Source organism: Mugil cephalus, chromosome 1, assembly GCF_022458985.1.
Source record: "Mugil cephalus isolate CIBA_MC_2020 chromosome 1, CIBA_Mcephalus_1.1, whole genome shotgun sequence".
Classification (NCBI taxonomy): domain Eukaryota; kingdom Metazoa; phylum Chordata; class Actinopteri; order Mugiliformes; family Mugilidae; genus Mugil; species Mugil cephalus.
In genome coordinates, this window is record NC_061770.1 from 47,869,645 (window position 1) to 47,886,600 (window position 16,956).

At 42.1% G+C, this 16,956-nt stretch overlaps 1 protein-coding gene across 1 annotated transcript in view; it reads left to right on the forward strand.

Moving 5' to 3' along the window:
* The window catches only part of actn3b (actinin alpha 3b), a 29,366-nt gene that overhangs the window by 3,981 nt on the left and 8,429 nt on the right, over nucleotides 1-16,956 (forward strand). Inside the window, exons 2-6 of the mRNA XM_047603988.1 lie at nucleotides 13,769-13,883; nucleotides 14,565-14,684; nucleotides 15,181-15,267; nucleotides 16,579-16,666; nucleotides 16,865-16,943. Coding sequence (XP_047459944.1) covers nucleotides 13,769-13,883; nucleotides 14,565-14,684; nucleotides 15,181-15,267; nucleotides 16,579-16,666; nucleotides 16,865-16,943 — 489 coding nt within the window. The remainder of the gene's footprint in view (nucleotides 1-13,768; nucleotides 13,884-14,564; nucleotides 14,685-15,180; nucleotides 15,268-16,578; nucleotides 16,667-16,864; nucleotides 16,944-16,956) is intronic.

Here is a 16,956-nt window from a genome sequence, read left to right on the forward strand (position 1 = left end):
GAATAAAATCACATAAATCATAGAACTGCCCCAACAACAACCGCTGATTCATCTCATTTTCATCTCATGCATTTTGTCCTTGTTAAATATATTAAAGGGATAAATCGAATATGTCAATACGCCAAAGAAGTTCACCACCGTGGCTTATGTCATCTTCTGTTTCACATTGTTTAAGAGTTCAGCTGCTAACTGTGTAATGACTGGCTGTCTGATGAAGCTTATGCTAGCACTAACCTATAAATACCCATTACATAGGGTTATCAGCAGCCTTATTGGTTGAGCTCACCCATTAGCACATGGTGAATGACAGACAGACAGACACAAGGCACTAGACATGTTAATGCTGACACGCTCGTCTAAAAAAATGATGAAAACAATCAGTCGTGGGGAGATACGGTCTAAATTGCAATTCACCCAGATTTGCAAAAAAGATTTAGTTGATCTTAGTTTAAAAGGAAAAATAAAATGTGGTCACAGATAGAAAAAAAACTTCTTCTCTTGTCCCTCAGTACCATTTATATGGCTCTAAAAGGCGACTTATTAAATTGTTTTAAAGTGGATTATGTGGTCAATTTGCTCAAAGCCTTATTACGAACATTTACTGGATTCACAGTAATCCTCATTCATCATGATTTCTTGAACGGCTTCACCAGTATGTGTTGTTTCCTTGTGTTTATGTTGCATTTTCCAAATTAGATTTGCAATAGACATCTTCCATTTTTCAGTGCTGTTCAGTTTCACTTGTTGTACAATGAAGTGGCCAGAACATCATCTTTGAGTGTTTCGTACATATTGAGTTATATTCAGAAACGTGATATTTATCCACTCAACACAGTGTAATGTCCCAGCGAGTGTGGGCGAGGGGAGATCTTCGGGTGCCGCGTAATCAAATCTATTCCCGTCTAATCTCATTTTGCACATTTAACAACTCTGCCAGTACAGTGGCAGCCAGACGGGGTCATTGATCTCTTATCTGATGCTTAGTGAGACTAAAACTTTGGTTACGCACGGGCGGTGATTTGCATTGAAGCTTGATCTGCGGCCACCTTTTACCTCATCCTCACGGTATTTAAGAGCAACCTTTAATTAAGTCATCTGTATTTCTAGCAACAAGAAAAAGCTTTCAACTTGATTCCCTCAACTAGACCCTGTGGTATGTTTTTAAAATGTGCCATCGGTCTCACAGTAACTTAAATGAACATCAACGATGTTCACAGTGAAGAGATGTTGCTTAACAACGTGGATGTTGCTCTCTGATCTAGAATATATTTATCCAGCTCTGAAGTTTGTGTTAAGATGATGAAATTACAGGGTTTTTATACAAGCTGACTGATAAATGAAAAGAACAGGGTTTATTTGGCGAACAAGCACAGCTCAAAGATGTCTCTCGTTCTTAATTTGCACCGTTAGTCAAGAAGTGGTAGAACTGGTTTGTAATTCTTAGACTTGCTCTACCGATCTGTGCCGCGATCCGTTGCTCCCATGATTCACTCCGTCAGGGTCATGTGATCCCTGGTAAGTGACAGTTACCCCGTTGAGGTGATCTCTGGTCCTCAGCATATTTTTACTCACCGGGTCGGTAGAAAATGCAGCGGAGAGATCTCTGAAGGGTTAAAATTAGACCATGCAAAATAGACCATTTTGTGTTTTTCTGATTTCAACATTTAATATTTGTCAATAAAAACTGTAAGACTTCCTGTTATGTGAGACAAGGATGCAAGAAATATTTGTGAGCACATAAGACAGAGTTGCTCACTCTTGAGCGTACTGTATCTACTATTTATCTTTGAAAAATCATTGACTTTTTGGCTCAGAGTGTAAGAATAGTTTCCTAGCTTTTACAATATGTCCCTCGTGATTTGTGTCGATATCACAAGGCTGATTCTTGTAGCTGTTTTGTGAGTCACATGCAGAGATGGAGGTATATGTGAGGAGCATCTGTATGAGGGTTAAACGTAAGTGGAGAGGTGAGAGAGCCTGCAGTCAGATCGAATAGCAGTTGCTATTCCAGAAGCTGTGTCCATGTAGGGAGGCTTCTATAAACTGCTTTAGTGCAGGAGCCTGAGGAGGAAAAGGCTGAGGAGTATATCTGTGTGTGTGTGTGTGTGTGTGCACACTGCATGTGTGTTAAGTCTGCTTCATAGTCATACGCTGTATTTTATTGGCATCGAAGCGTGTTTCCGAACATTGGGACAGAATTCGAAGGGAGAAAATCTTTGGCAGAGCGTTGTAACGGCAAAGGGAGACACACGATACAGCGGAGCCATAGTGTGAGAATCCACAGTATGAATGCAGAAATGATTGATTGACTGTGAGAGCTGCCATCTTTATTTGATCAGAGCAACTTTACGGGTCTCCAAATAGAATATAAAGATTGATGATTTAGAAAAAAAAACGTTGACAGTCGTGTTATGTCTGCAGGTTTATAGCGATCTGGAAACAAACTGAACTGAAACCGTTGGTGGTTCATTTTTAACTATCAGTTATTCCTCCCCATCAGTCCTGCTGATGAAAACGGGTTTTATGAGGAAAGAGAAAGCAACGAGCTGCCATGTCTGTGACCTCAGTAACAAACAGCTCACAGATGATACATGACCAAACACCTACAAAATGTCACCTCAGGTCCTAATGGTGCCGAACGTGGTGTTTACGGTGCTCAGTTTTCTGTGGTAATGAGGTAAACTAGACGCTGAACCTGTCTTCATAGAAGGTGAACTAAGCTCATAATGGTGGCTGGCTGCTTGCAGTAGATATTTATAGGCCGGTGGCTGCAGGAGTTACCATCGTCAGTTGAGATGATGGATCTCTTGTCATAGGACTGCGGTCATGAAGATATGATTATGTACTGTACTTTATGATGGCTTAAGGCTGCAGTTATTTTCCTTTCTGAGAGGTATAATATGAAGATGATACCAGAAAGACATCATTTTAACTGTAAGTGTAGGTGTTTCCCTTTACTCCCTCTTAGGGATTGAAAAGTCTTGCATCAGTGTTTCTTTAACTGTTACCAGCTTCATGTTAGCCAGCATCACCAGCTCTCAGTGGATGATAACTGAGTATTTCCTGACCAAGCATACAGTCATATGTGGAAAAGTAACTCCCAGACTCTTTAGATTCACAACGTACAAATAACAAAATAAGACACAGTTGTCAAGTCATCTCACATGAGTATTTAATAACCCTTTTCTTTACTGTTCATACTGAATGAATCACGAGGCTAAAAGAACGAAGCTGTATTTCATTTCAGATCTGCCTAAATCTGCCCGGACAGTTTTGCCTCTTATTTCAGAGAAAGAACTTGCCTGCTGAAATTAGACACAGCCCTCCTCCTACCCCCAGCCAGTGCTCAGTCTCAGGCCAGCCGCACTGTCATAAATCCTCCACAACCACTTACACCAATTTATCTCCCTCCTCGTCAGTCTTCGAGTCTGGAGCTCATTAAACGACAAAAGACTCGACACGCCGCTGCTGCGGCAGCCCGTGAACCCGTACACTCACCTTTATGCTTCACAATCAATCACGCGGTCCGACAATTCACCTGCTGAGTTGTGTAACAAGAAAGAGGTTGAAGGCGTTATCGGAGTGAACAGTGGAATAGGAGGACGCCCTGATTTTGTGATTGTGTGCGGCCGGTGCGAGCGGAGTGCAAGGCTGACAATTTAAAATCACAGTGCCATGAAATAACTTTTGACCTTGTTTGCCAATTTTCCAAGTCATTAAACATAGCTGTAAAACAAAAATGACAAAAATAGCTCCAGCTCCCACATAAATGGCAAATGGCAGCACCGTTCTGGGTTTGACAGTGTCCATCTGTTTGTTTATTATCGTGAACATCGTAATTTATAGTGAGATGGACAAGAAATGAAACCACTTTCCTCTGGTACCAAAATTAGTTTGAACAAGAAATACAATTAGTCAAACAATTTCCTTCTGATAGAATATCAGTTATTCAATAAAGGAGCAGGCAGCATTGCAATTATAGTTTATCATCTTGTTTTTAATGCTCTTAACCTTGAATGTTAGCAGTGTTAGCAAGTGCTCTTTGATGACGACACTCTGGGCCGCGTTTGAAAATTCTGGTTTAACATTAGCGTGCGCTTCAGATTGCTAGCTGCATCACACTGCTGCTAAAACCGTATTTACAACTTTAGGCAGCTGCGTTGGTCTAAACGGCTTTTTATTATTTATGTGACCTTTCTCATTTAACAGCAAGCGGCTGTAGCAAATCTACAATATATTTTTAAACCGTTAACACTGATTAATCACTGCAGTAACTGATTAATATTATTATTAATTTACGTCACTGTTTAGTCCTAGAGAGTAGATGCTAAACGTCAGCATGTTAGCATTGTTGTTGAGTGTGTAATATGCAGAGAAGCTTGAATAAACTGAATCTTCAGTCTTTGATCATCCCTTCATCATCATGTGCATCTACACTGTCTCTAATCCATCAACAGGTTTGAAAACAACTGATTTGACGTAACCTGTCCTCATATTAGGTTCTACAGCTGAACTAAAGTCACATAAAGCTTAATAATCCCTGTCGTTTCCCTACATTTGCCGTTAATTGGTCTCATTATAACGCTGCCACTGAAAAGTGAACACCTGCACACATTATGCAGGTAGAAACATGTGTTATGTGGCTGGCATTGTCATTCGTAGTTCTCGTGGTAGCACAGCAACCTGCAACTGTGTGTCTGTGGAACACAATGTCAGGAAGCATAATGTCGCAGGACACAGTGTTTCCCCACACAGAGTGGAAGCAATTAGTCTGACGATCAGACAGATGGCTGTGTCAAAAATTGATTGACTGAACCAGGTTAGCCATCCGTTCCCTTTTGTTGTTCACACTTCAAAAATGATTCCTTCGTGTGGACTGCCACATCCTGTACCCACGTTTCCACCTGACCACGTCCATGTCGTTTTTCTCGTTTATTAGAACGTAGTGTTTGCGTGAAGTGTGTTCTGCCTTTGTGCTATGAATCCAGAATCAGATGCCTTAAGTTTCACATTGAAATGCTGTTTGTTCGTGCAAGGAAATATCTGATGTGCAAACACAGCAAACACAGAAAGGAGCCTGGCAACATGTCCCATTCATACAAAACTAAATCTTTAAAATGTTCCCATTGTTCTTGGTGTGTTTGTAAATGGAGAAACATTGTCTGTCATCATCTGCTCCATCTGTTCTCCAGCTGAAATCCCTTGTGCCCACAGTGTATCTCGCTGGCATCTGGCGCAGGGTTACTGCACGCATACGCACACACACTTTGACTAGAAGAGGTGTCCTAGGCCTTTTATCCTTTAAATACAGACATAAATCCATTTGTTTGGACTCGGGCCTTGTGCTGGAGGCCGGCGTTAGCCTCGTTGTCAACAGGGTCTCTGGGTATTAGCCTATTAATCCTTCATAGGGAAGAGGTTGGAAGCGGGGCTGATGTATTTGTGTTGGGGATACATTCACATGCTGTCCAACATGCTAGTAATGTGTCTTGAAACTGTTGTTCTATTAATACTATTTTTCAGTTTGCAAATAAGCGGCAGCATTTAAATTACCCAAACTGATTAAAATAGTAACATCAGTGTGGCTCAGTTGAGTTTTATTATTGGTCTTTAATTCAGCTGATCGATGCATTATATTTGTCGAGGTTTGTGTTTGTTTTGCAGCTGTTTTTTCTGTTTGCAGCCACTGATGCTGATCACATGAAGGTTTACTTCCTAAATGCTGCAATCATCAATGTATACTTTCTGATACTTTTAATAAATCCTGTGTAGACCCAGACCTGTATGATATTTACAATAAAGGAACTAATGCTGCTTCTAGTTAGAGGAAGTTGGCTGCTGTATCTATAGTTGTTTCAACATCATTGGGGGGTAAAGAGGTGACTGGCAGGAGAGTCCACTTAGCCTATAAGAGAGGTGTGTTTGGTTCTTACGTCATCGTCCCTGTGACACCCAAGTTCAGGGCTCCAGGTCTCTTTGGGGGGGTATTTAAAGCCGAACCGGGGGGAAGGAGAGGAGTCGGGTTGAGGTGGGGGACGAGTGGCTCTTAAATATCGGCCACACCTGTCGTGTGTTGTAACTCCCCTCTCCCTCCACTCTGGTCCTGTCACTTTATCAGCTGTTCAAAGTCTGCGGAGGAACTCGGGGCAATTGTTGTTTACAAGAAACCTCTCACCCAAAGAAATGACAGAGAAGTCCGTTTGAAAGGACTGACCATTATAATCACGATGAAGGCTCCATTTAGTGAACGTGTTCATGTTCAGCAGTGTACCTAATTATTTGTCATTAGAATACTTTTCTGTTCTGCATTACAAAACGTCTAGAAAGAATAATGCACAACTTTGTTGTTGTTTAAAATATGTCTTTGGTGGTGTCAAATTTTCAGTTAGGTCCCTATTTATTTGTTGATTTGACATTTCCTAACTTTACATTTTAATTTAATTTAATTTAATGAAGTTTTTTGTCACATACTCTGTGACGACAAACATTGATGGGTGCATCGTTTGTCCACTCAGAGCTGATATGGCCCAAGGGCGACTTCTACTAATGTGTACCGTTTTACATGGACTGATGTTAGATCTCTTTTTTTTTTTTTTGTGAGGGGTACAGATCTACAGAAGAGCTCCGAAGCAGTGAAGCAGTTTCACTCCATCAGTTCTGACAGATGAACAGAGCCTGTTATACACTGCCTGGCAAAAAAATGTCTCCACTCGGATTTAACTAAGCAAATAGGTAGGAGCTTTCTATTGGGTAATTACTGCATCATGGGTGATTATCTCTCAGCTGCCAGCAAGTTATTTAACCCCAACTGATGCAATGTGTAGCTTCTAATTTCTTAAGCAACCTTGTGTAAAGACACATCCCCTGGTTGTGGTAAAACTACTAAAACTGGGTTAAGAACTGCCCAGCACATTATTAAAAAGTGGAAGGACTGTGAAGAACCATAGTCTTAAATGTTTGGTTAAATCAAATGAAAGTAAGAGCATTTCTACAGGTACAATGTGAAGGGAACTCACATTCAGGACTGAACAGCTGTTTGGCCTTAAGAAAACCACTAATCATGAGGGTCACTGGAACGAAAGGCTTCAGTTTGCTAGGGAGCATAGAAATTGGACTTTGGAGCAATGGAAGAAGGTCATGTGGTCTGATGAGTCCAGATTTACCCTGTTCTAGAGTGATGGGGCATCAGGGTAAGAGAGGCACCTAGTATCTACTGTACCAGCCTGTGGGGGCAGTGCTATGATCTATGGTTGCTCTAGTTGCTCAGGTTTAGATTCAGCAACGTTATGTCCAATGAATGAGGTCAGCTGACTACCTGAACACACTGAATGACCAGGTTATTCCATCAATGGATTTTTATTCCCTGATGGCTTCGGCATATTCCAAGAAAACAACGCCAGAATTCATGGGGCTCAAATTGTAAGAGAGTGGTTCAGGGAGCAGGAGACATCATTTACTCACATGGATTTACCACCAAAGAGTCCAGACCTGAACCCCATGGAGCGTCTTTGGGATGAGCTGGAGAAGACTTTGTGCAGTGGTCAGACTCTCCCATCATCAATATCAGATCTTAGTGAAAGATGAGTACAACACTGGATGGAAATAAATCTTGTGACACTGCAGAAGCTTCTTATCGAAACAATGCTACAGTGAATATGTGCTGTAGTCAAAACCAAAGGCAAATATTTGAGATCAGTTTATAGTTAATTTGCAGTATTATCTCTGTAGGAAAATAAAGGGAACATGGCTTCTTGAGTTGTCTTGAAGATATTTTGCCACTCATCCAAGTAAAACAGGATCAAAACTATTTCCTCACTTTACACATGTGTATTTGGTTGTTAACAGATTCAATTCATGTGAGTTTTGTGTGTGTGCCACCCACAGATATTTTTGCTAAGAACCAAAACTCTGGATTTGTCATTTAAAATTGATGAATACATTTGGATTATAGATGAAACATCTTCAACAAAACTCAGGAAAGTTCATCATCAGTAACATTAAAAAAACAGTAAAGAAATACAATTAATGATACAGACATGACAACTATGATAACTATGACTGGTGTGTTGTCAGGATCTTCCCTTCTTAAACACTTGTGGACTGATGCTGGGAGTCTAACATCAATGAGACTGTTATTACATACGTAGTAACAGTTTGGTGCAGATTTATCCTTGAAATCACCCCCCTGGAGAATCTGTCGAGAAATAAGCTCTAGACCTTAAAGAGCGGAATATCTGTGAAGTTTCTCTTGAAATGTGTGTTTCAGAATTGGGTAGGATTTAAAAAAAACCTCTAGACTGAATCCAGCTTTCGATAGTTTACGCGTATGTGTGATCTTTGCAGAAGTATTTTAGATTATAGTATAAATCCCAGCGCCTGGATGGATGGATGGATATATGGATAGATAGATAATTTATTTATCCCGAGGGACCGAATATAAAAAAAATACTTAATATTTAAATTTCTACCTTTGAAAACAGTTTTTTGTGTGAACTTATTTGTTACTTGCTCGTGTGTCCTCGTGCCCCCAAACGTAGTGACCTTACAAACAACAGAACACGGTGTTTTTATGTCGGGCTATTATTGTGAACACGGTGAGTGCATGCGACACTGGTTCACGTAGCATGCGTGGATGTGTGCGTGAGCATGACTGGATGTGATGGCTGAACAGGTGTGTGACAAAGGTAGCTGTGCTGGACAGGTGCTAACAGAGCCCACAATGTCAACCTCGCAGGCAGACTATTTATACACTGGCAGTGAGACATAAATACCTGTGTTATATTAAGATAAGGCATATATACTGTTTAAAGATTAGTCCCACTGTTGCACTTCAGTCTTTTATAGGATGTTGTAAAATAATATCAGATTTTCTGCTGTTTCTACTCTGGGAATTGCATTTTTCTCTTGATATTTTTCCCTAAAACACTTATTGATGTTAAAAGCGCATGTATTTATTATTTTTTTTTATGGTAAATGGGCTTAAAAGACTGACGTTATAGATAACAAGGGACAAGACAGCACAGCGGATGAACGAGCGCAGTAATGGAGAATGACGTAGAATAACTGTGTGTACGTCTAAAACACTACGTCACTGCTTTTGAGCTAACTGGACTTGAAAGAATTAGGTTATGGGGCTTAATGTTGCAATAAAAGTGTCCTGTCGTATTCCATCATAGCTATAAATAACAAATAGGCTCCACAAAACGGATTTCTATAGATTTCTACACCACTCGTGCTCCCAATTATCTGTTTTTAAAGCTCTGCTCGTTGTTTCCCGCATCACAGACCTCACGTGTAGCGTTTTGTCAGCAGATAAAAAAATACTCTGAATTTCCAAACACTTAAAGTGATTATGTATAACTATAAGTGGGAGACTGAGGGCAGCGCGCCCCTCGAGTCACATCAGTATGCACATTCTGATTCCAGACAAACACTCCACCAACATATTTCCCTAATTGGCTCCGCTGACTCCAACCGAAGGTGCTAATTAGTGAAATCAGCTACTGTAGACTTTTGTAATTAAATCTACACCCTGTGGAAGAAGGCAGGACACCAGTGAGGCGAGATTGCAAAGAGGTTAGGTGCAAATTAAGACCGTCTTGCAGGTTTGTGTGATTATTATCCTCGTCTGGCAGAAAACGCCGGTGTTTTCTTTCTTTGTCAGAGGACGGTCTGAGGCGGAGAAATGGAGCGGAGTCAGTGTAAAGAGCACCTTGACATATCTGGAGTAACACTCTGGGCCCGTCATCACGTCAGACACAGCTGACACTGAACAACAGAGTGTGTGTCTGCAATCTGTGTACAGTGCGCTTAGATTTATGTCAGAGGTAAACACAATGTAGTCCCAGGTCATGGGATTCAGAACATTTCAAATCGTACCTGTAAATAGGATTTTACTGCTTTACTAGATGAAGGATTTAAATAAAATACAGACCAAATTTATATGCATAACACTGATGGATTCTTAGACACATCCTGTTCTTGTAGAAATACACACTGATATACTCCACAAAGATATCCTATATATTAATGTTAAATAGCTAAGAAGTTAATATTCCCTCTGCTTATCTTTGAGTGGATGCTGCTGTTGTGTCTCCAAGTAATCTCAATGCAGTTCTCGTTTCCCAACGATTACGACATCCACTTATTGCAAGCCAGACTTTAATATACACAGTCTAGTTTATTGTTGTAAAAGCTTTGCATGAGGATCATTTTATTTTTTCAGCTGAGTTTATAAAACACTGTGATAAGTGTGTGTTTCCGTAAGCGGTGAATTACACTAATCCCCTTAAAAGCAGATCGCAGAGCAACGTTGGAGATATCGAACCGAAGCCCGTTGATCGGGAACACGTGCGTTGCTCTCGGCTTCCCCTCTGAGGCCGACGGCAGCAACTCCAGGCGGCGGTGCGGTTGCATCAGCCCGGCTAGCTGACATTAGTGGGAGCTCTGAGCCCATTCAAACGCTGGGAGGAGAGTGTGTGAGTTTACAGGAACATGTGTGTATGTGCATGTCAGCTGTATTGAGGGTCAGCAGCCCTGATTCCCCTTGGGGGGGGGGGGCGTAGTCATGACAGGCATTCAGTCGGGCTATCGTGACCTCATTTTACAAGGAGGACCTGTAAAAAGGGCCGAGCTGAGCCAGGCCAGACCAACAGGTGTGGACAAACGGGAGGTGGAGGAGGGGGGGGCGATGCCAGGGTGACTTCATGCCAGTGGACTCTGCGGGTCACCGCAAGCATTACAACTAACCCAAGGGGTGAGATAATAAAGCACAACAGACGCAGGGGAGCAGAAATAATAGCTTTGGTGCCACAGGTGTGGTGGTTAATACTTCTCTTTTTCTATCCGAGGCTGCTCCGCTTGGTGTTTAGGATTTAATAAGTCTGGGATTATAGTTGCGTCTCCAGCTATTAGCCGTTAAGTGAATCCTCGGTATCGGTTATTGCCACTTCGGTATCTAACAGTTCTCCTTTGATGTAGGCGAGTTGTTGCCCCTCTCGTCTGTCCCACATTTTCACAGTTTATTATTTTCTATCGTCATATTCTTAAATCCATTCCTTCCTCCTCATGTTCTCCTCCTCCTCCTCCTCCTCCTCCTCCTCTCTCAGTCTTGGACTCTTACAGTTCACCTCAGGAATCCTGCCTTCTCAGCTATCCAGTGGTGTCCCATGGCAACCCAATTTAGCCCTTCTCCACCTCCTCCTCCTCCTCCTCCTCCTCCTCTTTCTTGCCCTTCACCCTCCCTCCACTTCTCAGCCTTTTCCCCTCCTCTTTTACCTAATTTAGCCCCCACCGTCGCCCCCCACCTTCCCGCCCCTCCGACCCTCCGCCCCCTCCTCCTTCCTTCCTCCGCAGCCGCGAACCCCGTCTCCTCTCCGGTTTGGCCTGGTGCTGGAATAGGAGTCTTTCTAAATTTGGTCATGCATGGCAGAGGAGACGAGCACCTGCTGGGACCCCTGGCTGGTTGGACAGGCGGCCTCCTCTTCAGACCCGTACATCAAATTACACCGGGGCCTGGGCATTCCTGTCACTCCTCTCACAGCCCGCTCCAAATGCACTTTCAATCGCATAAACTTTTCCATCCATGACAATGTAGTTTTACTTCCAAATGTTGAGGAAATTTGAGCAAACTTGGCTAAAGAAAACCCAAGTTCGCATGTTTCCATTTGTCACTGCCAGCGGTGGAAGAAGTTTATACGTTCTGCCAAAGTAACACATCTATATAAAAATACCTCATTACAAGTAAATGTCCCACATTTAAAGCACGATTAGACATATATGTTGACTGGTTTTGTTCTCATGGCAAGACTGCACTAATGTAAGGAACACTATATTAATTTTTAATAATACAAATTCTAATCATAGATTTTCATTCATATTAGGTATTACCTTCAAATAACTACAAAATAATTTGAGAAATTCCACTTTAAATTAAGTGCGTAAGGAAGTAACTTCAACTCAGAGTTAATACCAATAAAAAAATAAAATGAGAATCAAAGGTTTGTAGTTCTGTTTGCATATCGTTACACCTCTATAATAAGGGTAGCCATGTATTCCCTGTATTTCAATTCCACTACGTATTATTTAAATATTTAACATTTTTCCTCTTCAGCAAAAAAGAAAAAGTTCACATTTACAACGAATGTGTCCATGATGAAACTCTTCCTTTCCCGTCTTTACTCAATTAACCTACGTTCTTTACAAAAGAGGGGCAGGTGCAAGAAAAGTGCAATAAAAGGCAGCTTTCCAAGCTGAAGTCACAGCTGGTTTTTAATTATGTTTGCAACATTTCCACCAACTGCAGGTCTTCCTCAAGCAAGTGGAGGAAACGTGTGTTGGAGTGGCACACGGGGCAGAATTGAACTATGGATTGGTCCAATATTTAATCGTGCTTCTATTAAACGTTTCACATTCTGTTCTATTAAATCTCTCACACGTGTGAATTTATTCAGTTCAGAATTAGATAAAACAGAGGAAGCAGAGAACCAGCAGAGCCCAGAGAAAACATGCGGCATTTTCGCTCGTCATTAGCGAGTAATTGGGTTAATCCATCTTCAACACATTAATTATTTCAGCTGTGGAGCGCGTGCAGAGATGAGCACCGGCTCCTCCACTGTAATTCATTACTTTCTTCTTTCACTCCAACGCTGATGTGCTTTCTCCTCTTCTCCCTCGCTCTGCAAAATCCATCTGTCCCCGTCTCTGCTTTGTCCATCTCTGGGATTTTGCCTTTTTTCGTCGACACATGTAGAAGCAGCCGTCACGCACGGATATAAACACGCACCCACGCGCTGTACGAGCGCACACACGTTTGGATTTCTAGATCATTTAATGTACTTTGCTCTAATGGAAAACGTATCCTCTCACCTTTCGAGCCTTGCTAATTTATGCTCCCCTCTGTCTGCGTGTCTCTCTCTTGTCACTCCACCCACGCTGTCATCTGTAGTTAGTTATTCAGCTCATGCTTCTACGCCCCCGCATCCTCCAAACCCTGGCGAAAGTTTTGGCTCTACGGTAGAAGCCCTCGCGCGCGTCCTATTTGTCGCATTCGGAGCTTAACACCGTAAAAAGCCTCTAGAAATGCCGCTCGGCGATTGATTGAACGGCCTTGATGGAACCAATTGAATTGTCCCTGACGTGCACCGGCCATTAGGCAGTTTTCCAGACAGACCACTCTGCCGCTGACATCACCGTCTGCCCATTACGCACAGCGCCATGGCATAATGAACAGTTTGCTTTCTAAAATGGGATGCGTGGCTTTTGAAAGAAGCATCACCTGCTCTTTCTAAACGGGGCTTCATAGCAGGTGCCTCCCTGGCTCAGGCTCACAACACCGGCTCGATGTTACACCACCCCTTTATTTGCCAATTTCTCACTCGGGCGCTTAAACAACGTTTGTAATGCGATCTTATTTTTTGTATTCATTAAGCAAATGCCACAGCCGCAAAACACACTCCCGAAAGGACAACCAACGAATAAACCGGGAGTCGGATTGAAGCGGATAAAGAGCGATGAGTAAACAGCGGCCGTCAAACTGACGTAAATGTCAGAGCGTGCCCTCTCACCGTCAGCAGCCGCGGTTACAGCAAGGTCACAAATCAGAGAGGACATTTCAGGCCCCGCTGAGCAGCTCTGACCCCGATCTCAAAAAGGGAAACGTCGGGTTGCACGTGTGTGTGTTTGTTAAAGGGTGTTTTCCCAGCTGAGGTGAAGATGGCGCACGTCAGATAGGTGAGCGCTCATCTCTCGGTCTGTGTTCCTCCTGCAGACCTTCACAGCTTGGTGCAACTCCCACTTGAGGAAGGCCGGGACACAGATTGAGAACATTGAAGAGGATTTCAGAAATGGCCTCAAACTCATGCTGCTGCTGGAGGTCATTTCAGGTGGAGCTCACTACACATCACACGCACACTCGCACACACACCGTCTCCATCATCGTGACTCATGTTGGATGGTTTTAGTCTATTATGTAATTTAGTTTGGAAACGCTTCAAAACGAATACGTTTTTTTTTTGTCGTTGCTTGTTTTTGTGAGTCATTATTGTGATTTTTTTTGGTAGAGAGGAGATAAATCTTGCTCATCATCCCAAATGATGCTTTATAGATTTAACTTATCAGATGATATAACAGATAGTGACCGTTAGACATAAATGCATTTTTTTTAAATAATTTTTGAAGCCATAATTCTTCTGTTAACACCACTAACCAACATCAGTCTTAGTCCACTTACTGAAATAAAACACCTGCCTGGAAGTGGAAACTACAGTAAACGTTACTACACAGCCCATTGTGTTTTATCAGAAGATGTTGCCCTGAGGCTGTTTCTAAGACTGTGTTTTGTCATCACTTAGTTTGTTAATTTGTTGTTTGATCATTAAATTGTCAGTATTTACCAGAAGAAGTGAGGCCCTCACATATTTAGTTTTGTCTTGTTGAGAACTGAGAACATCCACATTTTTTATATTCAAACCCAATGTCTGCTTCATAATAACCTTAAACATATTAATTAAAGAACTGGTTATGGTCAGAAGAATAATCTAGTAAATCTTCTCCTTGTGTTCCAGGCGAGAGGCTGCCCAAACCCGACAAAGGCAAGATGCGTTTCCACAAGATCGCCAACGTGAACAAAGCTCTGGACTTCATCTGCAGCAAGGGGGTCAAGCTGGTGTCCATTGGTGCTGAGGGTGAGGGCCCTGCTTCGACTGCTGACTATTACTCCCCGTTAAATGAATATAGCGAGGTCACACATTGAAGTATTTGCATTTCTCTGACCTACTTCTGAGCTCCAGATGGCTGACTCACAGCATCAGGAGAATTCAGACGAGTTGACGAGAAACTAGACTTGAACCGACGGCTGCAGCAAAACTAACACTGTGGAGTGACACAGCGTCGAGAGATACTGTAGCTCAAACATACAGTAAAAATAATTACACCTGCTGTTAATATGTTTGACTGTGAGTTTAACTAAACGCTGTTCATATTTGCTCGTGCATTCACAGCACTTTAAAAGCCGTCAGGGAGGTTTGTGACTTGATTCTTTGCAGTCTGCTGCAGCAGTAGCTTCAAAGGTCACACAGTTGTTTGAATAGAACAGAACTTTTAAACTGGAAGGCATGCGTTCATCTTTATATTCTTCATCCCCATACATAACACTATGTATGTCGCATGTTGTTTTTTCAGAAATCGTTGACGGTAACGTGAAGATGACCCTTGGTATGATCTGGACCATCATCCTGCGCTTCGCCATCCAGGACATCTCTGTGGAAGGTGTGTTTACATGAACAAATACTGACTTTTTATTATATTAACATTAACATTTGAGGGCAACTTAAATCCAAATGCTACTGTGTGTTAAAGCTGTTAACTAGTCAAAGAAACAGCCTTAGGAGCTTTTGTGCAGACATGATAAAGACAGGTGGTTGGAGACAGAGCAGCTAGCCTGGCTCTTTATGCAGAGCTAAGCCGACTAGCTTCATATTTAACATACAGATATGAGGTTAGTGATCATGTCATGTTACTCTTGGCAATAAAACACATTTTCAAAAAGGCAAAATTAAAAATATTCAGTTTAATGTGAAAATTAGTCCTGATTAAAAAGTTTGTATTTTAGTTTTCTGTTAAAGGCATATGCATTACATTCATTTTAGAATAAGTAAATATACGAATGCATATCCCCTCTCATTGGATTCCCCCATCCATGACAACCAAACCACCCATTACCTCCCTCCAGTCCCTTACAAAATATATCCTTTGCCTTGTAAATACTAATGCACAGTTATGATAACTGAGAACAGTGACTGAGTACAGTCGCCATGTCTGTCATATGACAACATACTGGGCCAGTTGTGTTTTATCTTTGTCTCCTCAGTCACAGTTTCTCACATCAAGTTTTTAGTTTGATGTTCTCATACTCACAATCCCACCACAGCACACACAGCTGGAGGAAGCGCTCCACACGTGTGCCACATGTGTGAAGCATATCTCAGGTCAACAAACTCTGCGTCTTCGTCGGTTTAGTGCGTTTAATGCACCCTGTGATTTATTGCAGACTTTGTAAATTACATTTCCTCCATCTTAACATATTTCCCTGAACTATATTCGCACCTCATATAATTTTATGCAACCTTCATGTTGTCTGCAGGTCAGCCCACAATAAATGATTGTTTATGAAGTCTCAGCCCTTGTTTGCAGTGTCCTTCCTCCCCGTCACCTTCAAGTCTTCTTCTCTAGCTCCTTATACTGCTGCTCTATATATATTATCTTCTGTCAAACAGCCTCCATTTCTTCACTAACAGTCTAACTTACACTAGTGCTGCAAATTATATCCTCCAACCACCTGTCAGACAAGAAGCTTGACAGATATACTGGCTAATTATACCACATCTCAGAGCCTGACCATTTAACATTCCTGCTTTTAAATCTAATTCTTCCCTCTTGTCAAAATCTCCTTTTCACCATCACTCTTTCCTCCTACTCCTGCCTCTAATGGTCTCATTGCGCTCAGTATTATTCGGCGAGTTCTTGCTTCCCATCCTCATTTAAGAACAGTGTTTGAATAAAATGATCGTTTGTTTCCAGAGACGTCTGCTAAGGAGGGTCTGCTGCTGTGGTGCCAGAGGAAGACTGCCCCCTACAGGAACGTTAATGTGCAGAACTTCCACATCAGGTGAGTCTGCAGCGCCGAACTGTGGCGTCAGCAGAGAACTACACTCACTGAGCTTTTTATTGTTCTGTTCTGTGTAAAGATTAGTTGCTCTGTTTCCAACAATCTTTCCCATCCTGGTTTTTCTTCACGTTTCACTCACGTGGTCTCTGCTCTGCTTCTCCTCTTCCTGCTTCTCCTCTTCCTCTCCTCATGGCTCAGTTGGAAAGATGGCCTGGCCCTGTGCGCTCTCATCCACAGACACAGACCTGACCTCATTGACTACTCCAAACTGAGAAAGGTGGCCTGTCCTT